This window comes from Copidosoma floridanum, unplaced genomic scaffold (assembly GCF_036245765.1).
Source record: "Copidosoma floridanum isolate Cflo_tuat_1 unplaced genomic scaffold, Cflo_Japanese_pri ptg000019l, whole genome shotgun sequence".
In the NCBI taxonomy this organism is placed as follows: Eukaryota; Metazoa; Arthropoda; class Insecta; order Hymenoptera; family Encyrtidae; genus Copidosoma; species Copidosoma floridanum.
The window spans coordinates 9,277,248-9,301,729 of NW_028321896.1; the positions used below are offsets into that span (position 1 = coordinate 9,277,248).

At 39.7% G+C, this 24,482-nt stretch overlaps 4 protein-coding genes and 1 non-coding gene across 6 annotated transcripts; 2 read left to right on the plus strand and 3 right to left on the minus strand.

The window, feature by feature from the left end:
- Positions 1 to 89: 89 nt before the first annotated feature.
- On the minus strand, positions 90 to 3,052 carry LysRS (Lysyl-tRNA synthetase). Of its 2 annotated transcripts, XM_089593083.1 has the most exons (8): positions 2,873 to 3,052; positions 2,497 to 2,740; positions 2,115 to 2,256; positions 1,595 to 2,044; positions 1,275 to 1,520; positions 773 to 1,195; positions 352 to 708; positions 90 to 280 (listed from the first exon to the last, which is right to left on the minus strand). In XM_089593083.1, the coding sequence occupies exons 2-8, from the start codon at positions 2,631 to 2,633 to the stop codon at positions 179 to 181; spliced, it is 1,857 nt and encodes a 618-aa protein (XP_089449209.1). In that variant the 5' UTR covers positions 2,634 to 2,740; positions 2,873 to 3,052; the 3' UTR covers positions 90 to 178. The 2 variants fall into 2 exon arrangements, with proteins under 2 accessions (XP_089449209.1, XP_014214932.2); XM_014359446.3 differs by lacking the exon at positions 2,497 to 2,740 and having other exon boundaries at positions 92 to 280.
- Positions 3,053 to 3,690: 638 nt separating this feature from the next.
- LOC106644068 (V-type proton ATPase catalytic subunit A-like) lies at positions 3,691 to 6,336 on the minus strand. The gene is made up of 7 exons (XM_089592557.1): positions 6,125 to 6,336; positions 5,715 to 6,041; positions 5,421 to 5,621; positions 5,159 to 5,337; positions 4,563 to 5,041; positions 4,003 to 4,459; positions 3,691 to 3,847 (listed from the first exon to the last, which is right to left on the minus strand). The coding sequence occupies exons 1-7, from the start codon at positions 6,323 to 6,325 to the stop codon at positions 3,691 to 3,693; spliced, it is 2,001 nt and encodes a 666-aa protein (XP_089448683.1). The 5' UTR covers positions 6,326 to 6,336.
- A 366-nt stretch (positions 6,337 to 6,702) lies between these two features.
- Positions 6,703 to 10,126, minus strand: LOC149374533 (uncharacterized). The gene is made up of 4 exons (XM_089592558.1): positions 9,980 to 10,126; positions 7,274 to 7,568; positions 6,811 to 7,149; positions 6,703 to 6,734 (listed from the first exon to the last, which is right to left on the minus strand). Exons 1-4 carry the CDS (start codon positions 10,124 to 10,126, stop codon positions 6,703 to 6,705), a joined length of 813 nt encoding a protein of 270 aa, XP_089448684.1.
- Positions 10,127 to 13,009: 2,883 nt separating this feature from the next.
- Karybeta3 (karyopherin beta 3) lies at positions 13,010 to 22,470 on the plus strand. The gene is made up of 12 exons (XM_014359442.3): positions 13,010 to 13,496; positions 15,576 to 15,725; positions 15,806 to 16,032; positions 16,350 to 16,446; positions 16,682 to 17,247; positions 17,324 to 17,432; positions 17,731 to 18,030; positions 18,124 to 18,427; positions 18,502 to 18,867; positions 19,167 to 19,420; positions 19,500 to 20,240; positions 20,325 to 22,470. The coding sequence occupies exons 1-12, from the start codon at positions 13,413 to 13,415 to the stop codon at positions 20,418 to 20,420; spliced, it is 3,294 nt and encodes a 1,097-aa protein (XP_014214928.2). The 5' UTR covers positions 13,010 to 13,412; the 3' UTR covers positions 20,421 to 22,470.
- LOC111643018 (small Cajal body-specific RNA 8) lies at positions 16,488 to 16,615 on the plus strand. Its single transcript, XR_002759632.1, has one exon.
- Positions 22,471 to 24,482: the final 2,012 nt, after the last annotated feature.

Here is a 24,482-nt window from a genome sequence, read left to right on the forward strand (position 1 = left end):
ACTTACTTTTTTTGTGTTGATTATTGAAAAATAATTTATTTCATGAAGTATTTTTATAATTATTAAACATACGTGTGTTCGAATTTTAATTTTTTTAACTCTCAGAATTGACCAGAAAATAAAAAAACGGTAAATATTCAATAAGTTATTTTTATTCAAATTAAAAAAAAACTCCTTTTCATTTCTGTTGTCCTTGAGTGCTGGCCTCCGCATTTTCTTCAACAATTTCTTTATTCCTATTTGGATCATCAGGTTTCATAGCGGGGAAAAACAGCACCTCCTAAAAGAAGTTTTTCGATTAGGTATTTTCATATTGTGGAGGTCATAAAAATGAATTTTAAACAAATTTACCTTTATGTTATTTGAGTCAGTAAGGAACATAGTCATTCTGTCTATACCCATACCCCAACCTGCTGTAGGGGGCAGTCCATATTCAAGGGCAGTACAAAAGTTTTCATCAACTAGTTGAGCTTCATCATCACCAGCTGCCTTATCCTTAGCTTGTTGCTCAAATCTTTCTCTTTGAACAAAAGGATCGTTCAATTCGGTGTAAGCATTGCACACTTCCTTTTTCATAACGAAAAGCTCAAAACGCTCTGTAAGACCAGCTTCGGAACGATGCCATTTGGCAAGTGGAGACATAATTTGTGGGTGTTCAATAATGAAGGTTGGATTGACACACGTTTCTTCGATAAATTCACCAACGAGCTGAAATCGATAAAATCCAAGTAATGATACCGAGAATAACTAAAACAAATAATTCGATTTCTACCTTGTCCAGTAGCCTAGCAGTGGTTCTAGGTGCTGGGCAATCGACCTCATGTTTTACACACAGCTCACTAAGGAATTTGTTGGCTTCAGGACTATTCAATTCTGTTGCATTGGGAAACTTAACATTCAAAACTTCTTCGAGAGTTTTGATCATTGAAACACGTTTGAATGGAGGCGTAAAATCTATCTCTAAGGGCTCGGAATCTTCACCATCGGGATGATACTGGATCTTGTATGTCCCATGAATAGTCTTAACCATACCCGAGACCATAGCTTCCGTGATAGTCATAAGGTCTTTGTAATCTGCATAAGCCATGTAAAACTCGCATGTCGTGAATTCTGGATTGTGAGTCAAGTCAATGCCTTCATTCCTGAATTGTCGTCCAATTTCATAGACTCGGTCGATTCCACCTACCACTAACATCTAAATAGTAATTGACAAATTGACTTAACTTCAAGTATATTTAAATATATTGGAAGACATGTTAATTCAAGTGACATACTTTGTGATACAGCTCAGGTGCGATCCTCATGAACAAGTCCATATTAAGATCATTATGATGTGTTACAAAGGGCTTTGCAGTTGCTCCTCCAGCAATCATGTTCATCATTGGAGTCTCGATTTCCAAAAAACCTAGCTCATCAAGGAATTTTCTAATGTAAGAAATGATTTTAGCCCTTGTATGAAACTTTTGCCTTACTTTGTCATTTATAATGAGATCTAGGTATCTCTGCCGATATCTGGTTTCCTAAGAAAGACATACAAAATTTACATGATGAATTAGGCTACATCCCATGTATGGTAATAAGTTCTTCAAGTTACCTTATCTTTTAATCCGTAATGCAAGTGGGGAAGCATGTGCAAACAAGGACTAAGAAGTTTTATATTTTTTGGCAAAATCGAGAACTCTCCTTTCTTACTTTTGCATGGGTAACCCTCAACACCGATTATGTCACCACGCCCAATTTTATCTGTGTCTATAGTAAACTTTTCTTCATCTTCGTATTTTCTAGCATTAGCCATCACCTGAACTTTCACACCTTCTCCTCTCAAATCGTAAAATATCAGCTTAGCACCGGCTCCTCTGATAGAATGCACTCTACCAGCAATACTGACTACTTCATTTTCCAGTGCCTCCCCATCTTTCAACTTGTCACTGTACTGTTCAATGAAATTCTGCAGGGAAATTGACACATGGAACTTATGGGGATATGGATGGTCACCCGCAGCCTTGAGTTTTTCAAGGGCTTGACTTCTGATTTTGAAGTAATCCTGTAAGATTGAATGTAAGGCATTACCAGAAATCCAACATAGCTATAAGAAAGTAACTCAATCAACATACATTGGGGCTAATGTTTTCTTCTGATAATTTATTCGATGGACCACTAGAATTCTCTTTAACTTTCTCTTCCTCTTGTTTTTTCGACTCCTTTTCTAATTTTTCCTTCAATTTTTGTTCTGCTTTTAATTTCCTTTTCAGTTCACTGAAAATTATTTTGTTTTTTAGCAACGAAAACTATACTTCATTACCCTTTTTAGTTGGAATGAAAAATTAAGAGAAAAAACGACGTGGCTACAAGTACGATGGAATTCAAAAATACGCGAAAAAGTGCTCCTCTATAAAACATGATACAAGTACTTACTTCCGCCCAAAATAATACAAATAAAAATGGCTTAATGTAATTTAAAAAAAGAGGGAACGTAAAAGTCATGATTCTACGCACTTTTTAGAGGGCTGGCAGACGGAAATTTGACGTAATTGGTTGGCTCGCGCCTCGCACGAGGAGGCCGCGCTGAGCAACGTCTTCGTCGAGGCACCGCCGCCACGTTTCAGCAAGGCTCTCCCAACTATGCCTAGCATTACTTGTGATATTTTTTTATGGGTGCATCAAGTTCCGGATAAACCTTTCTTAGCACATTGTCGCGAATATTGGGTAGTATTTATAGAAAGTAAAAAAAATGCAATAGCTAAAGAACAAGTAAATTGTGTACTTCATCGGTAATATTGTATTTGAGGTTAATTTTTAGTCTTTCACGAGCATTGCTGTACCAAAATCATCTCGGATTCAGCAGCTGTTGCACGTGTTTGTAGCTACTCACTTTTTGGACAGCTTTTCTACCGGTGCCCCGTCAGCCATAGCTTTTCTCTTTCTTTTTAATTCACAGTAGTTTACACAGAAGTTTATAGCACTCTACACTCCTCTACAGGAGGCTGTTGCTGATGCAATACTGTTACTGACTGATATCTAATTCTCTACTCTACTGCTGCAGTAAATACCTAAGTACTTACTAAAGAAGAGCACCATCAAGGCATCACCACCAAGGATGGATCGGAAAAAAGAGCATTGCGTTCCGTGGTGGGGATTCCTGGAGGGGTGCGAGGAAAAGAGCGCCGGCATCGAAATTCGTCTGCTATGCACCCACGCACGTGTAAAAAATGTGCATATGCATTTAAAAGATACCGATTTTTTTTTTTTGATTTGGTTGTTTTAAAATATAAATCTTAATGTTTGTAGGAAAAGTATTGAAAAATGAATTTTTATTACTATTATTTTTATTATTGTTATTGTTATTATTATTTCAGTCGTGTTATGTTGAAAGTTTTATGATGCATCAATATTTTGATGATAATATACTTCGTGGAAGTGTGCAGTAAGACAAGCTTAAAATATATTAAAGGAAAAAAAAGCTACCTATTCAGAGAGTTTTTAAATAACAATAGTGTGCTACACGAGGTTATACAATAACATCAATACTCAACACATAGTGTTATCGTTAGTTTGTTCATTTGCTTATTTATTATTATTTTTCTCTTTCAACTTTACGTAAACTATGAATTAAATATATAATATACAATAATAAGATAAATTGATACTATACATGTATGGATCAAAACAACAATTAGCGTGTAATGTATGTTACACCTTTGTATTCACCTGCTGCTGCCTCCAAAACTCTTGTCGGGACTTGAGAAAGTTGATACCTTCCTCGGCATGTACGGTAATGTGTTGAGCCGAATCCTGATGAGCTGCCTTAACGTCTGAAATTATGAAAAAAGAAATTATTTTTTCTTCTCTAATATGCACGGATCAACGCAGCTCACAGCTTTCCAATTAAATCACTAGTAAATTTCATGAGATTTCATACTTTAAGTATATTCAAATAAACGAAGGGCGAAAAAATCGCGTATACACGCACAATAAGGTACATTATATAATATAATGTGCTACAATTCTTCGAAAGCACTCTTGCAATCCGCGTACAAATCATCGAGCTCCTTTCTAATGAGCTTCTCGCCGTCCCGCCTCGGACAAAGGAACTTCATAATGCTCAGTCTGTGCAGGATATTTCTCATCCTCTCCCTCAAAGCGTCCCAGGTGATCTCCTTTCGGCACCCACCCCCGATGACGGCTTTGCTGGCGAGCTCGTAAAAGCCAATAATGTTGCGCAGCATCGCGTGGGTCTTGTAAAAGGGGCAGAACCGATCGTGGGCCGAGAAATCGTTTTGCTGGAGAAAATCGTCTATCAGCAGCTTGGCGACGTCCAGCAAGACCCTGTCGGGCTCGGACAAGGATCCTCGGCCGACCAGCTGCATCAGCTCGCTCAGCTCCTGGTGCTGCTGCAACATCGCCAAGGCCCTCGCGCGAAGGTCCAGGAAACCCGGGAACCGCGACTCGTAGTAATCGCCTGTAAGTATTATACACACATACACCTACCGATTCCCTTCCAACATACACAGTTACACATTAGTGGTTGTAGAAACAAATGAAGCTTATGATAATTGGTATACCTAGAGGTGCGAGGCAGCGTGTGTAGCTCGTCAGCCAGTTGACCGCAGGGAAGTGCTTTCGCTCGGCGAGTCTCTTGTCCAGCGCCCAGAAGGCCTGCACGACGCCCAGGGTGGCGCTGGTCACCGGGTCCGAGAGGTCACCCGCGGGCGGTGAGACCGCCCCGATCAAGCTCAGCGAGCCCTCGCGTCTCGGGTTGCCGAGGCAATCGACCCTCCCGGCTCGCTCGTAGAACGCGGCGAGTCTGGCCGACAGGTAAGCCGGGTAGCCCGAATCCGCCGGCATCTCGCCCAGCCGGGCTCCGATCTCGCGGAGAGCCTCGGCCCAGCGCGAGGTCGAGTCCGCCATCATCGAGACGTTGTAGCCCTGGTCGCGGAAGTACTCGGCCAGCGTGATGCCCGTGTAGACCGAGGCTTCGCGCGCCGCCACCGGCATGTTGGACGCGTTTGCCACCAGCATCGTGCGCTTCATCACTGATTCTCTGCTGTTGTTGCCGTAGTCGTGGTGGAGGATGAATGCAATTTTTTTTAGATATTTTCCCTCCGTCTCCGCTTCTCCTCGTGCATCTCTGGTACACGTAAAGACCTTTTTATATCACCTAAAGTCGTCAAACTGCAGCATGAGCTCGGAAAAGTCCTTGAGCACTTCGGCCATCTCGTTGCCGCGCTCGCCGCAACCAACGTACACGATAACGTCCGAATTCGAGTACTTGGAGAGCGACTGGGCTATGACAGTTTTCCCGCAGCCAAACGCACCGGGAAGTGCGGTATTGGCTCCCTGAGGGGATACACCATTAAGGTACACTCCTATACATAAAATTTTATACGATATAGGTACAACTCTCAAGTGTCCAATTTAACCTGGGCGCACGGAAACAACGCGTCCAAGATCCGCCGGCCGGTCAGCAGCGGTCGCTCCAGTCGCAGCTTATCGGCGTAAGGTCGTGGCTGGCGTACCGGCCAGGTTTGCAACATAGCGACGCTGCTCGTCGCGCCCTCGAATTCGAGCTGCGCTATCGGCTCGGTCACGCTGTAACAGCCCGACGTCGCCAGGTACGTCAACTGCGAACCGTGTCGTATACTGTATGACTTTATTTATTTTTTTCTTTCTTTCTCATGACAAAGTGCCCACGTGGGTTTGCGTCATCCGCGCACCTTTCCTCGGCCGTTTGGCGGCACCATGACCCGATGCCTGACCAATTTGTTTTCGTAGACGTGGCCGATGATGTCACCGCCGGTCAGGCACGTGCAACCCTTCAACTTGACCGGTTGGAATTCCCAGAGCGTCGTCCTCGAGATGGCCGGCAGCCCGATGCCCCTGGGAATGTACACGGAGCCGGTGTTCTGTTGGATGTCTCGGAGGGGCCGCTGGATGCCGTCGTAGATCCCACCCAGGAGGCCCGGAGCTAGTTCCACTGAGAGGGGTTTGCCCGTGCGCAACACTGGATCGCCGACCGTGAGACCGCTCGTGTTCTCGTATACCTTGATAGATCAAGGTTCGGCTGATTTCGTTGCACGTACGTCATGTTGTGACTACCGTATATTATTTGATAGGATATGTGTACTTGTACGGTAGCCGTGTCCCCGTTGAGTCGAATGACTTCGCCGAGGAGCTGCTGGTGCCCGACTTTGACTATCTCGTACATTGCGCCGCCCAGCATGTTGTTGGCCACGATGACTGGCCCCGAGACCGCGTGCACGTAACCGTGCTCCGACTCCTTCATCGTTCGTTCTGGATTCTTGTCTTTTGATTTTACCTTTGGCATTTTTTTTTACCCTTTTTACTCTTCAGTGATGGACAGAGGCTACCAGAGTTGGTATCACTTCATTCGGTATATGCACTTTGAACTGTATATCTTATCTGTCTGTGTCTGTGGTCTGTGATTGAGGTTACTTTCTACCTTCTTTTTTTTCTTTTCTTTTCTTTTTTTTTTTTTTTTTAATAAATGTTCGAAGTACGAGAGCGGGTAAGATAAACACTTTATTTTTACTTTTACCATTGGCATGCGAGTCCTTGAATTTTGTTACTTTTCAAGTAAATTTAATACTATAATATTTTCATACTCGCAGGGTTCGCGAGACACCCTGGATGGAGACTAGGATGTAGGTGGTGATGGCGAAAACAGTGACATGTTTAAAAAATTTACGCACTGCGGCACTCGATCGAGCAACTCCCTTACGTGAGTTATTATCATACATACGTAAAATTATAATGATTTAAACGATACAAAAAAAAAAGAAAATTCTTTACCTGGTCGTTTCAGAAGGCTCTGCAGGTACTTTTTATCAACGTTCAATTGCCGCAGCAGGTGCAGCTCCTGGCCGCCCGTCCTCTTCGCCGTGCGCGACCGTCGTCTTTTGCTCGTGAACGTCGAAGTGGTTTTCACAGGCGTAACCGTATCGTTATCGCGGCAAGTGTCCCCGAGCTTGAGGGTGGACTTGGTATCGGTCGATCTCTCCGAGCCCAAAACCGTGGTGGGACTGCAAGTCACCGGTCGAGCCGAAACCGATGATTCCTCATCCTGAGCTCGCAGGCTCCGGCTTGTGTTGCGCGAACTCGGTTTTTTCGCCAGAGGCACCGCGGAAGCACCTGTCATTTAAATACAATTGTACACATCTCATGCATCACGTACATATACATCTTGAATCAGCGTATAAGAATAAGAATATATAGGATTGAGGATAAAATGTCGTGTCTTTTCTGTAACTGTTACCTCCGAGTATGTTCTGTATGGCCTCCTTGGCTTTCTGCACGCCGAGCCTGAACTGATCGAACTCGGGCCGGATCTTCATGCCACGGTAGTAAAAAACGAGGCTCAGCTCAAAGTCGCCCAGGTGATAGAGCGCCTCGGCTTTGGCGAACAACGCCCTGGCGCTGTGGGGCTTCCTCGAGCGACCGCGCAGCGCCGCCTCCGCGTCTTCTAGCGCCTTCTGCGGCTCGCCGAGCAACAGGTGGCACCTGCTCCGAGCTATCAGCGCTTTTTTGTCCCGTGGACTCAGTTCTAGGGCCTGATGATTTTTTTTTTTTTTTTTTTATAAGTAAGTATTACATTGAGGTGATGTATATATTATACAGCGCGTGTTCCAACTTTACAGCTACTACGTGCATGCTAATTCGGTGCGTTTAAAAGCATACGAAAACATGTCCATTGGGATTGAGTAATGAATGTTGTTGTTTATTTTAGGTTTTGCATGGTCCGTCAAATGGATGTATAGTTGTGCGGGTGGTCGACCTTGTTGATGCAGCTGAGGGCTACGGCGAGGTTGCCGCACCTGAGTTCCCGGACGCCCAGGTCGAGCATGGAGCCGGGCTCGGCCTCGTCGGGCAGCTGCAGGGCCAAGCTTCGGTCCTGCTTGCGCTTGAGCTTGAGCGACTGCTTGATGTCCCGGCTGCCCATGTTCACGGCCGCGGCTCTGTCCTTGTCCGTGTACACCTCCTCCTGGCGGTGGGCGTCGCTCTTCCGGCGCCTGCGCTTCCGCGACTTGCGCAGCTTTTCCTCCTGCAGGAGCTCCTGGACGCTTTTGTTGCTGCGGACGAGGGAGGAGCGCGGCCGGGAAGCCGATGATGCGCCTCGGGCCGCCTCCGGGCTGGGCTCTTGGAAGCTCAGCTTGAGCTGGTGGTGGTGCTTGCCCCCGGCGAAGGAGTCGTTTCTTTTTTTTTTTTTTTTTTTTTTTTTTTTTAATATTAAATGATTTTATTTTTTTTTGGTTGATCAAAACTGCACAGCTCCCCCCTCCCCCCCCAAGTGTGTTTTCTTTGGTTGAATTTGTACCTTCTGACGCGTCTGTCCTCGATGGATCCTTCGTCGATGCCGATGCGGACGAAACTTTGCAGGAAATCGTTGTCTTGAAGCGTCGGCTTCAAAATATCCGAGAATACCTGAACTACCGGTATGGTAACTTCGTTAGTAACTCCCACGTGGGGGGTTTCCAGCGTTTCCGTCATTTCAAGATGTTTTTTTTTTTTTTAATGTATTACTTTTTGGTACTTTGAACTTGAGAAAATGGACGAATCGGTGGGTACATTGTACGCGACACACAGTGGCCAAGTGTGGATATCGACACCTCGGCCAAGTGGATTCGAGGGTTACCTTAGAAACCACCAACAACGCGTCAAATCTACCACCTTTGGTGCTGCGCGCGGTATGAGGGCTTTCACACTTTTGAATTTAAATGATGTGTAACTTGCGACAGAGCTAGGATTGCCGGTTGTTGTATGCACACACACCTAATTACTTAATGTTACAGTTTGAGAACAAAAAAAGAGAGATATGGTATATGATTTTTGCCGTGACAAAATATAATACTTGACGCCTTGGTAAAAAAAAAAATAGCGCAAACTCAGATTTGAATTGAATGCGAGTCAGCGCTTTCTTTGACCGAGGCGTCTGTATGTTGATAATTGTTGCTGTTAACGGATGTTATAATATCTCATTCGTTGAAAAAAGGAACTACTTCAGCATGACATTCCGTGACAAGAAATCAATTGGTATATACATGCTTGTCATTGATGCCGCTGTTGTTGCATATCTCATGCATATACAAAGAATTCATAGAATCGCGTCATTGTAATCAATAACTTGGCAGAAATTTTCTTTGTTATTTATAAATTTTAATTATTCTGTACGAAACGCAACGTTTTATAATTACCAGCTACTTTGAAAGTGCATCATATTAACAAAAACCGACTGTACGGCTTCCAAACTCGCTTATTGACAATAAAACGTTTTCACGTAGCCTCTCGTTTCACGCAGTCCCTCGCATCAAAGTTAATACGCAGATCTTTGTGTGCTGAAGCTATCAAAGGCAGACGTAGCATCAGAAATATAAAAACTTGTTCTACAATTATATTTTTAATTAAATTCATTTTGGAACAATTTTTCTTTTCCGTGAAAATAAAAAAATTTTTTATTTATCGGCTAAAAGTGCAGTTTCTCGAAACTCAAAATTTCTGTGCTTAACACTATGTCGTACCTTCTATAGAATCAGATGTTACAGCAACAGAATACAAGAAATGATGTTCTATAGTTTAGGTATGTACTAGTCATTTCACACAATATTTAGATTATTTGACTTTGTCAATAATACAAGGTATGTACCTACTCATTACAACTTTGTAACAGCTGCCTTTTTCCCTTTGGGGGTATAAAATAATTTTTCGAAATCACGCTACAATTAATCTTGTAAATAATATTGCACTGGACAAATTCGATTTAGTTTTCGTCATCTCAGGAGGGGCAGATGTACAGCTTATTCGTATTTCAAAATACTTGCCATTCGCGTAAGACGATATAATTGTACAAAAAAAATAGTATTGTGAAAAAGCTCGTGCTCGATAAGTGTCGTGGTAAATAGTGAAGCGCTAAAGTAAAATTAGTGAAAATTCGGGTTGAATTTGTATAAAAATGTAACACACATACCTTCGTATAGAGTACCAGAGCCTTTTCGTGAATACCGCTGTTCAAATGATTCGTAGCCTCGTCGATGAGTATTTTCGTTTCAACCGCTACCGATTTCAAGCTGATGCCTCTTCTGCTTCTAGAGTTGCTCTTTTTACTGCCAACCATACTCTCTTGGTCTTAAAAAAAAAAAAAAAAAAAAAATCAACGACACGTGCAGTAAAGGCAATTAACAGCCTAAAAACTCTCGACTCTCCGATCGGAACGTCGAAAAGCACGGAGAAGTCGAAGTTCGCCTCTCGTAACGTGTCTCGCGTACAAATGTGCAAGCTCGCTCCTCATGTCCCTCAGTGCACTGCCACCCGATACGTTCGTTTTCTTTTTTTCCCCTTTCCTTCTGCCCTTCCGTTTCCTCCGATCCCCTAATATACATGTGTAGGTATACGCCGATCAAACTTGTCGTCGGGAAAGATATATATATATATACTTTTTTTTTTGCACTGTACTGCAACAACCTGCACAACGTGGTATATACCTGTACGTATGCGAAAAGAAGAGGCTCGCGAGCCGGTGACTCCTCCTCGACTCGGAAATTGCGTGTCTGCGCTTTTTCATGCAGCAGACCCTGAACGCGACATGCTCCGCGACCGGTTATCGTCATCGTTGTTGTTATCATTATTTGCTCTTTACCTGATCAAACAACCTCGAGGGCTTTTGTTCCCTATATACCTTTGCCAATGTATTGCCTACAGGGGAAGTTCAGTTTGCGTGATTGGGTTTGATGTTTGGCTTAAGTATACATAAGTATGTTAGAACATTTCAAAGTTACTTGTGCGTTGGTTACATACGGTATGCAATGCATTATTGTTATTTCTATGATGAAGCACTTTGGAAGCAATGAGATCTATTGCACCAACTGTACTGAACTGAACAATTTTTATTCAAAATATATAGGTGTAACAAGAGAATTGTAAGACGTGTCAAATATTTATATAAAATAAAACTAGTAGATCTGTTTGATTGTTCTTTTCAGTACTCATAGTTATACACGATACGTCACAAGCAAAAACAATAGATATGTTTTAAAAAGATATGTGTTCCACGGGAGGTAGGCTTAAAAAACACTCATTTGTACGTAAATAAATAGATGTAAGTGAAAGAATTGTTACTTATGATGAAATAATGTGTGAGTACCTGCCAGTGACGGTAAAAAAATAATTTCACAGGGTATCATTAAGATGAGAGAACTGTGCCACGGCAGTCGAAAGAAAATTACAGCAGAAACGAACAATTATGAGGTTCGCGTGCCGCCTCGTCCTATACCGAATGCTCGAGTAAAAAAGACCAACAATTGAACATGGGAATAGGATGCATTGCTGGCAGCGACTCATTAGAGACCTCGAATTGCTTAATGCGCGAGGTCACGTAATGTTATACCCTATACAATCCACCTCTCTCTCTTTCTCTCTGTTTCTCTGCATCGCTTACTTTGACGATTTCATTTTTTGAGCTTGAAATCCATCGATAATCAAACATATATAAATGTAGGTACTTAATGCTTGCCAGCGTTTACTAAAGTGTGTACAATATACCTTATTTGGAGCTTTCGTTGGCATGATTCGACTACAAAACTTGGAGGGTCCGACCGATTTTTCAAGCTCCGTGATGCATAACTACATTTTTTTTTCTTATAAGTATAAGATATTTGGTCCTTCTTTCGTGAAATATTCCAACTCTACACAAAAAAAATACCTTCCTTTCAAAATTATGCAAAGAAATTTATAACATTTATTTCATCTACAGTCCAAAGATAATAAATCGACAAGTATTCCCCAAGTATTTAGACGCGCCAAAAAAACGTTCAAACCGACATAGTCCCGTTCGACTATAATCTTTTCCCATTGGTCATTTCAATTCGGAGTTTAGCCAATGACGCGCTCCAATATAGGTTTTCGAGAGAAAATGCGGCACAAAAACACACCGTCCGATCGACAATTCGAATCGTATAAAAATTCAAAAAAGAAAAAAAAAAGGACAATCAGCTGTAGCGCCAAAAACACCAACAACGACTGCCGCTCACGTCAATAAAGTCGACGTTTTTGTTCATTACATCCCAAATCAAACGAAAATACAAAATTTTTAACCGCTCAACGTCTCAATGAACGCTGCGCACCACCTTGGACCCTCGGACCGGTAGGACGTAGTACGTGAATTGAGCGCGCGCTAGCCAGCTCGTCCTGCGTGTATTTTTTGGCGCGAGAAGAGCGAAAGGCAAAGAGATACCTATACCCTTCGTCCGCCTCATCGTCAAGCAAAGCGGGCATCGCATTATTCACGAAACCTTTGAGCTGGAAGTCATTGCTCCCTACTCCCAAGAGAGTAAAGTTGAATTTATGAGCGACCCTACTTATACTTAAAACTTGTAAACTTATCATTTTCAGTAATCAATACTCAAGCATACTTACTTATTTTTCGAGGTTTGTTTTGCACTTCATATTCAATCGAGGTATGATGTATTACTTTTTGCGCTTACAATTGCTCTTCACGCGCAATTTGTTGATGAGACAATGACTGATCTAAACTAATAATTGTTTTTAGAGAGAAGATACTCGTAGAGGAGTAAAATTACCTGAAATTGCAAATTTCAAGCCTTTGGCGGTGCAGGCATCACTGGGGGATTTATCGTACTCTCCCGTACTCCTGCAAACACTCTGCGCAAAAAAAAGGAGACGAGAATAAACCGGGTGAAAAAAACATCTTGCGAATCATCCAGGGAGACCATCATCTTCTTACGAGTTCTCAAAGCTGTTACTTATCCGCAGTGTCCGTGCATGCGTCTGAAGGAACGTGTTTTGCACTAAAGCGTATCAAGTTTCGATCTAAGTCTTTTTAGTATCTTGTAAGTACCGACAGCGGTGGTGGCCCGGTGGCGGCAAAAATATTTTTCCACCCAACCTAACTTGGGTACTTGCGGGTTCCATGGTTCCATCACTTGGGTGGTAATAAAATTAGGTACTTATATATATATTACTACCAGGTGGTCCACTACAGTGTCTGCGCTCGGTCTTCGGTGGTGCGTGGTGCGGTGCTAGAATACGGGCGTGTTAGAAGTACTGTACCATAGTGCATCCAGATTCCAGGCAAAGCATATCACGCGCGTCACCTGAGGAGCTGGTTTAACTTTCGGAGACAAGAGGTTTTTAAACATTTGAGCCATTGAGCATGCACGCTTCAGCTTCAAGCTAAGTAAAGTAGCAGAGCCGCAATATATACATTGCAACTGAGGAAGAAGAAGGAGAGAGAAGGAGCTTGTTCTCGCGCGCATATTACACACACGCGCGCGCGCGCGACTCACGACGACAAGACGAGGGGACAGCCCGCGCTGCCTACTGCTCCTGCCAGTGGCCAGCACCTCTTCTTCGCGGACTGCTCCTGACCAAGACGACAAGTGACAATGGCGGCAGATCTTGAGCAGTTCCAGCAACTCCTGAGCACCCTCCTCCACAGCACTGACAACGAAGTCCGCTCGCAAGCCGAGGTATGTTCCATTCCTAAATAACTACTTACTCGCTCCCTCACTCTGAGCACGTTGTTGGCGTGTGAGCGCGGCACCGAGAGGTTAGGCGCTCGGTGTTGCTAAACTCAACCAGAAGATGATAAAGAACCCCATTGACGCGATATTTTGGGAGGAGCTCGCTTAGCTCCAGCGAACGATCAATTTGGTCGTGGTGCACCTTTACCTCTGTTAATGCCGTGTTTACTTAAAAACTCGTCGTCCAAATCTGTAAAGCCTCCCCCTGGTTCGTGCTCCGATAGTCTGGCTGTATTTTAATTACTCGCTTATTTTTTCATGCACATCATTTATTTGTTTATTTACGTTAATAGCAGAAAGCATGATTTCTCGCCACGGCAGAGAAGTCTCGATGCCTTTTGGTGGTATATATACATATGCTTAAAAAAAAAAGACCAGGATGATGGACAGAAAAAGCTCGTCTACACGAGTACATTGAGAAATTTCCATCTTTGAGTCTTTGGGTGGCCCAAAATATTTGGCAGACACTTATTTTTCCTATATCACAGTGAGAGCATAGCAGCTGCTGCGGCACTTGCTTTTCCGCAAGGTTTCCGCGACAGACATCACAAACGCGAGCCAGCGCATGACGCGCTCTCTACTTTTTTATTTATTGTTACTCTGCCCGCTCAAGAAGGCACTTGGAGGATTAGAGAATGCTCGCTAATTTCCCTTTTGCCACGCGCTCCTCACATAACCTCCAATGTTCAACGTGTCTTTCTTGCTTCTTCCTTCCCTTTGCTCTTGTTCGTTCGTCGCTCAAGATTTCGCTCCAAAATTAATTCATGTGTGTGTGTCGGCGCGTTGCGCTGGTCCAATTCTTCTGTCTCCTCGTTTTTTCCCGATTTTCGGCTTTCTTTATCGTCGTAAAACATGATCAAAGGTTTCTTTTTTTACATGGGTTGATACGGGTATCGCTGTACTTATATTTATTTATATTATTTATATCGTACTATACACCACAAGTTAGCCACGCTGAATATGTATATTTACCTCCTGTACTGTCGCGGTCTCTTGGGAGGAAGAAGGAAGCGGGAGCGGATGGTGCAGCCGTGCTCTGGTGTTTTTTATTTCACCGGCGCGCGAGAGTTGCCTCGTGAATTTTTAATTCGCACACCGACGTCGGCGACGGGGCACGCAACGTTGTATTACTTAGCAACTCACGCTCTCTCGCCTCATGACCTGCAATAATTCAACGCTGCCCTGACGAGTGGGTGGCTCTATTTACTTATATATCTATTTCGTATGGGTACGGAGTTTTCTTTTTCGAAACAAGATTTCGATATACTTAGCCTATATCTTGATGATTGAGAAATTCGGTCTCTGAGAAGACAAGTCCAATTTCTACGCTTTAATTGGGCCTTTTATTGCACATACTGACGCGAGCCTGAGTCATCATTAAAGGGTTACTCTGTTGAATTGTATCTCATACATGTGGATATAAATATAATGTACATGAAAAAGCGTTTTCTCGCTCACATTATTATCATTCCTGGTGTCTGCCGTGACTGGTTGCGCTAAATTCTGTCGTTCTGTGTATTTATTATACTTATGAATCCGATTTTTATTGATCCCACCGGAAAATATATCTCTGCGCATTTTTATAATTCTATTTCATAGCGTGACTTTACCATTTATTATTGTTTTTATTACCTCGCACTTTTATGGTGTGTATTAAAAAAAAAAAAGGTTACTCGGACGGTATACCTACTGTTTTTATGAATATTAGCATATACAGCTGTTGTATTGTTACTATAACTTTTTTGATATGAAATCTGTGAGCTAAAAAAAAATTATTTTGAAATAATAGAATGTAAATTCGTATTAAGTAAGAACTGTATAAGCTCGAGCACACAAATGATAAGAATAGGTGATGATGTAATTAAAGGGGTCCGTAAATTCTTTTTTAGCTGAAAAACTGAGATAAATGTAACTAACGATCACTTAACCTCCCTTACTCACTGAATATTTTAACATAAATTTTAAATCAAACTACAATTCTTTCAAACGTTTCCTATTTATTTACTTTTTTGTCATGATTTTTAGGAGGTGTACAAAAATTTACCATTGGAAAACAAAGTTCACTTACTCCTAAGTGTTCTGTGTGACACAAATCTAAATGAAGACGTACGAAATTCGGCAGCCGTATTGTTACGTAGGGTGTTTACTCAAGAATTTATGGACTTTTATCCAAAGGTTTGTAAAATCGTATGAAAAAAATATGCTCAATTGAATAAATATTAAAAGCAAATGTTAATTTATTACTTTCACGTAAGATTCCACCAGAAGGGCAAGCTCAGTTGAAAGAGCAAATTTTATTGGCAATTCAAAATGAGCAGTCTTCCAAAACCAGGCGCCGAATGTGTGACGTAGCAGCTGAAGTTGTTAGAAATTTAATTGACGACGACGGTAACAACCAATGGCCGGAATTCTTGCAGTTTCTATTCCAGTGTGCAAATGGACCAGTACCAGGTCTTAGAGAGAGTGCTCTGCAAATGTTTACGTAAGTTAAAGTTCGTGTGGAAGTGCAATGTTGATTTTAATACTGATAGATGCGTTAATAGAAACAGAAAAAATGAAATCTTTACCGTTACAATAATTAAACAAAAGTTAATGGAGAAAAATTCAATCTAACTCAATTCAAATTATATTACAAAATATTTTGGCAATATTCCTAGAATCTATTCACTCTACTGCAATTTGAAATTGAACATCACTTTAATTTTTTGTTCACGTATGAAGCTTGCGAGTTTTTCGATTAATATATAACGTCACTTATTTTTGATTCATTTTATTTTATTTATTTTTTTTTTTTTTTAGATGTGTCCCAAGCGTTTTTGGCAATCAGCAAGCAAATTATCTTGACCTTATCAAGCAAATGTTACAATTGTCTGTTAGTGATGCAGCCAATTATGAGGTAACTATTACATAACAAATAATAATAAGTTTCCTGTCTGTGTGGAGATAGATACGCAAATGTGATATTTCTAATCACATGTCGCCACGAAGTCTCCGTAAAGTAACAGCTTTCTGATGACTGTAACTTGTCAAGTTCTAATTTACAGACAGATACGGAGCTTACAGTATTATCTTTCAAGAAAAATGTTGCCATTCGTTGTTAAATATATTTTTATTCAAAATTTCACTATTAGGTACGATTCCAAGCGGTCAGAGCAATCGGAGCATTCATTATACTTCATGAGAAAGAAACCAATATCCACAAGCACTTTTCTGAGTTGTTACATCCATTGGTACTCGTCATAGCCGATTCAATTGACAAACAGGATGACGACGCTCTCCTAAAAGTCCTAATTGAATTAGCCGAGTCGACGCCGAAATTTCTTCGACCTCAGCTGGAATCAATTATGGAAATGTGTATGAAAGTTTTCTCCAATGAAGAGATGGAAGATTCTTGGAGACAATTGTCTCTCGAAGTCATTGTGTCACTCGCAGAAAATGCTCCAGCAATGGTCCGCAAGGTCGGCGAAAAATATATCGCTGCGCTAGTACCATTAGTTTTGAAAATGATGGCCGACATCGACGATGAAGAAAACTGGAGCTTAGCTGACGAAGTTAGCGAGGATGATAATGATACCAATAATGTGGTAGCTGAGAGTGCCCTTGATAGACTAGCATGTGGCCTTGGCGGTAAAACCATATTACCACAAATTGTACAGAATATTCCTTCGATGTTGGAAAGTCCCGACTGGAAGTACAGGTAGTTCAATACAGATATCACTATAAACTTATTATTATAATTATACTAGAAAATCACTATTTAAATATTTAAATAGACATGCTGCACTCATGGCAATATCTGCAGCAGGAGAAGGGTGTCATAAACAAATGGAACAAATACTACCACAGATTATGGATGGTATTATGCGATACTTGCAAGATGTGGTAAGTTTTCGATAGATTCAAATAAGATTTTTTCTACATGCCACGGACAGAGTCAGCAGTCATTTCACCTACAGAACATGAAGGCGTTACGTCTGTGGCAAATTAACTCTATTGAGAGTTCTTTATTCTCATTTGTCGTTTTGACAAATAGATAATAGTTCTTTCAGTGGATGTTTCTGAGAGTTGGCTGCTGCCAATATGCAATAGCCATAGTATTGAAACATACAATCAATTGAAATAACATCAAATTCAATTACGTGATTTTAACTATTTAAATAAACCGATTAATCAATTACAGCACCCTAGAGTCAGATATGCTGCTTGCAATGCTGTTGGACAGATGTCGACTGACTTTGCACCGACCTTCCAAAAGAAATTTCATGATGTAGTAATCCCAGGATTATTTCACGTTTTGGATGATAATGAAAATCCCCGAGTTCAAGCTCATGCTGGGGCAGCTCTCGTCAATTTTAGCGAGGATTGTCCTAAGAATATTCTGATGCCATACTTGGATTGTATTATGAATAAACTAGAGTTAATATTGAATGCCAAATTCCAAGAATTGGTCGCCAAAGGAACAAAACTAGTGTTGGAACAGGTTTGTTTTTTAAAATAGAATTCTCTTATTCATTCAATAAATCTCATATCTAGTTTGAATTAATTTTTTTTTCTATTTTCTCATGATTAAAAGATTGTTACGACGATAGCCAGCGTTGCTGATACATGCGAGGAACAATTTGAAAAGTATTATGATAGACTTATACCATGTCTGAAGTTTATTATTGAGAATGCAACCAAGACAGAGCACAAACTGCTGCGTGGCAAAGCAATTGAATGCGTCAGTCTTATCGGCTTGGCTGTTGGACGTGACAAGTTTTTAGCAGATGCCAAAGACGTTATGGCCATGTTGCTAAAAACACAAGGGGATTTGCCCGAAGATGACCCACAACTCAGCTATTTGATTTCTGCCTGGTCAAGACTTTGCAAAATTCTTGGTGATTATAATTTTTATTTTAACTTCACTATTATATTTAGAATAGGTTTATTTACACGGGTAATTTTTATATAGGAAAAGATTTTGAGCAGTACTTACCTTTGGTCATGCCTACTGTTATGCAGACAGCAGCCATGAAACCGGAAGTGGCACTGCTGGACAATGACGATATGGAGGGTATTGAAAGTGATGTCGATTGGCAGTTTGTTTCATTTGGAGAACAACAGAATTTCGGCATTAAAACTGCCGGACTCGAAGACAAATCCTCAGCCTGTGACATGCTTGTGTGTTACGCACGTGAGCTGAAAGATGGTTTCGCTAATTATGCTGAAGAAGTCGTTAAACTCATGGTTCCTATGCTTAAATTCTATTTCCATGACGGAGTACGGACAGCTGCGGCGGAGAGTTTACCTTTTTTGCTGGATTGTGCGAAAATTAAGGGTAAGAATCTTCTAAAAGTTAACTTTATAAGTTGAAAGCCACAGAAAGTCAACAATCAGATTTTTTCTACGAATTTGATAGTGTTACATCTGTGGGAGAGAAACTAGTGGATTAGTCTCTTCTCTTTTTGTTGTTTTAATGAATCGAGTCTAGATCTACTCACGAGAAATTCCTGAGAGTTGACTGTCAATATTATTTAGCAGTCATAGTTTTGGAATTTACATTTTAATTTATTCAGTAAGGTTTTTTGTATCCTACATGTCGAAGTTTACATAATATATTATTATTTTCATTGACAGGTCCACAGTATTTGGAAGGTATGTGGAATTACATTTGTCCAGATCTTTTAAAAGCCATTGACACTGAACCCGAGCCTGATGTAATGTTGGAGTTGATGTATTCTCTGGCAAGATGCATTGAAACTTTGGGTGCTGGTTGTCTTACACCACAGTCAATGGAGGAATTATTACGCATTCTCAACAAACTGTTGAATGAACACTTCGAAAAGGCCGTAGCTAGATTGGAAAAAAGAAAAGATGAAGATTACGATGATGTATGAAGAACAAATACAGAACGTAATTGAATTGTGTTGGATATGTTGAAATAACAAAAAAAATTTTTTTTTTTTTCAGGTCGTTGAAGAACAGCTTGCCGACGAAGACAACGAAGATCTTCATACATTGAGTAGGATAAGTGACATTTTCCACGCGCTTTTTATTACCCACAAATCGGCCTTCTTCATCTACTTTGATCAAATCGTGCAACACTTTGTAAAATTGTTGGCCCCCGATAGGCCATGGTCTGATCACCAATGGGCTCTATGCGTCTTTGACGACGTGATTGAATACGGAGGTCCTGAATGCGTCAAATACGAGAAACATTTCCTTCTTCCTCTCATTCAGTATGTCACAGACAAATCAGCAGAAGTCAGGCAAGCTGCGGCTTATGGCTGTGGAGTTCTTGCCCAATTCGGCGGCGAAGCTTTTGCACAGGCCTGCGCCCAAGCCTTACCCAGACTTTTAGAAGTCATTAATGAGCCTGACTCGAGAAGCATCGAAAAAGTAAATCCTACAGAGAATGCCATTTCAGCTGTAACGAAAATCCTTAAATACAACAGTACAGCAATCAACGTTGACGAAATTCTTCCACACTGGTTAAGTTGGCTACCAGTTGTAGAGGATGACGATGAGGCCCCACATGTTTACGGATACTTGTGCGACTTGATTGAAACGAACAATCCAATAGTTCTAGGTCCAAATAATTCAAATTTGCAAAAGCTCATCTCAATATTTGCGGAAGCCTTCAGTAAAGATGTCATACCTTCCGATAGTGAAGTTCTACCTAGAATACTTGGTATAATTCGACAAGTTCAGGTAAATAAATACAATTCATCCTTATTTTAATTATGATGTATTCGAATACACGTAGCTTATAACAAAAAAACTGTTTTCTTTCAGAGTAACGATTCCATGTTTCAAATGTGTATGTCCGTTTTGACGCCGGAACAAAAAATAGCACTCCACGATGCCCTTAGCGTGCAACCCACAATATAAGACGCCATTGAGCCGATTCGATTTCAACGCAATAAAAAAAAATTATAACAAAAATATCTGCGTTTTTCCAAATTTCAATAACTGGGAAAATAATCGATGCTGCGTAGGTTATTTAGATGCCTTACCTACCTAACAAGCAAACTGAATCTTACGCCTCACTTTACAGCCTAACTAGTTAGCATTCGGAGAGAAAAAAAGGACACATAGGTGTAATTGTCTGTTTTGCTAATCACTGTTATTGTTGATGGGATATTTTTTTGTCTCCACTGTGCGACACAAATACAGACCTCAAAATTTGTCGCATTAGCAATAAATAATGAATTTCATTATTTCGTGAAAAGGAAATTTTAAGTTATACTTTGTATACGTACAATGAAAAATTCTTATTTGTCGTAAATAAGTTCGCAATGACGAAATGACTATTTTTGTAATTTTCTCTATGAAATATATAATTTTCTAAAAAAAATTTTACTTATAAATACGAGAAAAAAAAACGATGGTAAAATCATTAATAAATGTATATCAGAAATATTTCTTACGTTCTCGTATACAAACTTATAAGGTATATGAGAAATCTACATAATGCTTTATAACATTTTAATCAAGTTGTGGCTTACTCTTCCGAGAATGTAAATGCCAATTTTTTTTTTTTTTTTTTTTTAAGCTGAACAATTTTATAGACGTGATTCGTCAATGCGGGCTTATCAATTTCTCGCAAGTGTAAGACAAACGTAAAGTTGTGTATGCATACACCTTCTCTGCTGCAATTGCTCCCGTGAAATAATAATAAACAATAAACAAAAAAATATGCGAGAAAATAAAATAGACTGGAAGCCATCAACTTCATTGCCATCGCTCTGATGACGGCATGACATTGTGATTTAGATATTTTATTATTAAATTTAGGTACAATTAATGTTATTTAATGATATAATAACGATAGATTGCAGTGTTATTACGTGGAATGTTGGCGGATCGTCGCGTCGTAAGGCGCCACCGATATTATGAAAATAATTTTTTTTTCTTCTTTTTTTTAATTAAAAAATCTTTCAATTATGCAATCTAGACATCTATTACACCGTTTGAAAGTTAATCTCATCGAAATAAAAGAGTAACAATTTCCTTTCCCCTATACAATCACCGTTTGTAACGATGTTCTTTGGTGCTGCGCACTGATAAATACTCTACGATTTTGCATATAGTGTTCTAAAGGAACCAACACGTTATTGTTGAGAGCAAACAAGAGAAAATTTGCAAATCACAGCGTATATCCGCTACACATTGTCTCTTTATTTATTTATACACAGTTGTTAAGTAATATCTAAACTGCATGAACTTAACAACCCTTGTGGAAAAAAAAAGAAACTAACTCGATAAGCATACGGATTGACTTCGAAAAGGATGCGTGTGTGAAACAACGTTATTCTTCGACGATAGCACTTTTGTCTGTATATTTTTATCTCACTCAAGAAAAATTGAAAAAAAAATTCTCTGTACATAAAATAATAAATCGAGAAATTAAATATAAATTAGTGCAAGTGGAAATGAAATGATCAGGTGCTGAAGCGAATTTGATTCAATAGAACGTCTGAATGCTGCTGTAGTTTCAAACCTCCGATTTTTTTTTTTTTTTTTTTTTTTTATAGGAAAGATAAAATTTCTAAAAGAAAAAAAGTGCTGATTATACATAAGCCATTAAAAATCAAAAGATATCACATAGATGCACCAAAGTCGGATGTAAAATGTTCGCTTTCGGTAAATCTCACGGTGTTCCTCCTTTAGCAGTGCAATTTTTCTTTCACAGTTTTAAACACTTTTTAAGAAAAAATGAAATTGGGATCAAAAGATACCCATCGGATTGTCGGAACGGCATGATTCATTTAAAAAAAAAAAATGGAGAGATAAGCAGTCGATTGAAAGCGACAGCGAAAATCGTCGCAATAAGAAAAATGATACAATTGAATCGATATAAACAGATAGTCGAATTAAGAACTATGTATAGAGATTATTTTAAACGTTATCCAATCAAATAAATCTCAAGCTTTGTAAAGAGTTGTGGTTTCATTTTTATTGAAAAATTTACTAAATGTTCAAATATTTTGTATTTTAGAATAACACATACTTATTTATTTTTTTTAATTACAAAACTTGAGTCGTGTCATTGTTATGTGTGTTGGCAAAATCATGAATTACTTTTTTTAATTGATATATGGACAAAAATCAAGTGATTTCTTTAATTCTCGCCAGTTCGACTGATACGAGACGAATATAACACTTGTTCCCGAAAAAAACTCTTTTGGTTAAACCTTTTTTTTTCATGTTAAATTTTTGTTTTTTAATTTTTTATTATTCTCCGCAGTGTCATTTTACGCATTTTAGAAATAGTTACATTTATATATTTTAAGTGATCATATATAAATAAAATTAATTTGTATTATAAAAATTCAATGTTCAAAGCTTTTTTATTTATTTTTTTTTCATTTAAAAAGTGAAAATTTTTTTTTTAATACCAATTTTATACAATTTAAAGTTGTAAGTATACTTCACATTCCACACTCGTGCTTGAGTTGAGTGTAAGTACACTTGAAAAACACAGAAGAACATGTAATTATTTCTAATGAAAAAAAAAATGTTTTTTTCATCTCGCAAACAATTAAAAACTAGTGGCACGGAAAATCTTTGACGTGGATTCGCGTTACTTGATCGAAGCACAACAAGTAACTGTTAATGAAAAATAATTCCTTTTGTGAAGGTAATGTCATTCGTTCGCTGTGTGTGCAGTAACTAACGGTTCCCATAACTTGGCGGTCAATGACATTATCAGCATTGAACCCATGTAAGTATGCGATTCTCACGCGCGTAACGCGCTCCGCTTGGAATTCACTAGTCTCGATACCTATATGTGCCGGGTACCTCATAACAGAAATATTTTTTAAAAACCAAGTAGAGTTAACAGCTGTACAAAATAATGGTGAGCTCAAGTAGCTCAAAAATATCAGGATTATATTTTTCAGGATCAACCATGGAATCACATAAGGTTGCACAGGCAATGAGATTCTTTCACAGGAAATTGTGATTGCAGAAACACATAATCGGACACAAGGCATCTTTAGTTACACGAAATTATGCACCTCGGAGCACATCCCCAGCAAACGTAAAAACAACTGTCTCGGGGAATTGTGTTGAATTTTTTTTCGGTTGCGGCACGATAAGCGCCAATATTCCTTATTGAAACGCAATAGTAAACGTTGTCGGCTGATAGTAAACAACGCACATTATCTAAATTGCACGTCAAAGTAGATGATACATGCATACACACCAAAGTTTTATTTCGCCTTATTATTTGGAAGAAACGTTAACATTCCAATGTTTTTTTGCATCAGTCGATACTTATCGTGATTACTTCCATGTTTACCATCGCAAAATAATTCCAAGTTATCGTTTAAAATAATAAAATATGGGAATATAACGTCGACATCGTTGGGCCTAGAGTTTAAATGACGAAGCATACATCATCTTTGCAACCTTCCATCGCGATAATTATGTGACTCATCGACGCCATCGGTCGCCGGATGAAACCGCCTTAATTCACAATTGTTAGAAACGCGACTATAATTCAGTGTTATTTTCCATTGCCCATACGGCTTTTGCAAGTACATACGCACACAAATACACGTTAAATTTAATTACAAAATTAATTGACCGATATCCGATTTTTTTTTCTTCCATTCGAAATTCAAATAAATTTAATTTACTTTATCCTGACCGAACGAATTTTGGGAGGGTGTACTTGTTAGTTTTTAGCAACGTGCATTGATTTTTCTCTGTTAACACTTGTCGTTCGTCGTGTTTATACAAAAAAAAAAAAAAACTCTTTTATCAATGTACCAAGATATATTGTTGTTTTAAAAATAGCTTCTTTCATAAAGTGTTATGCTCCAGCTGAAATTCAATAGCGTAGTATTTTTAGTTAACACTTTTTAAACGTATCCCGTCATCCATATCGCATTCTAGGTCCGTCTAACAACTTTCAAATAAATTTTTAAGAGACGTACTTTTTTT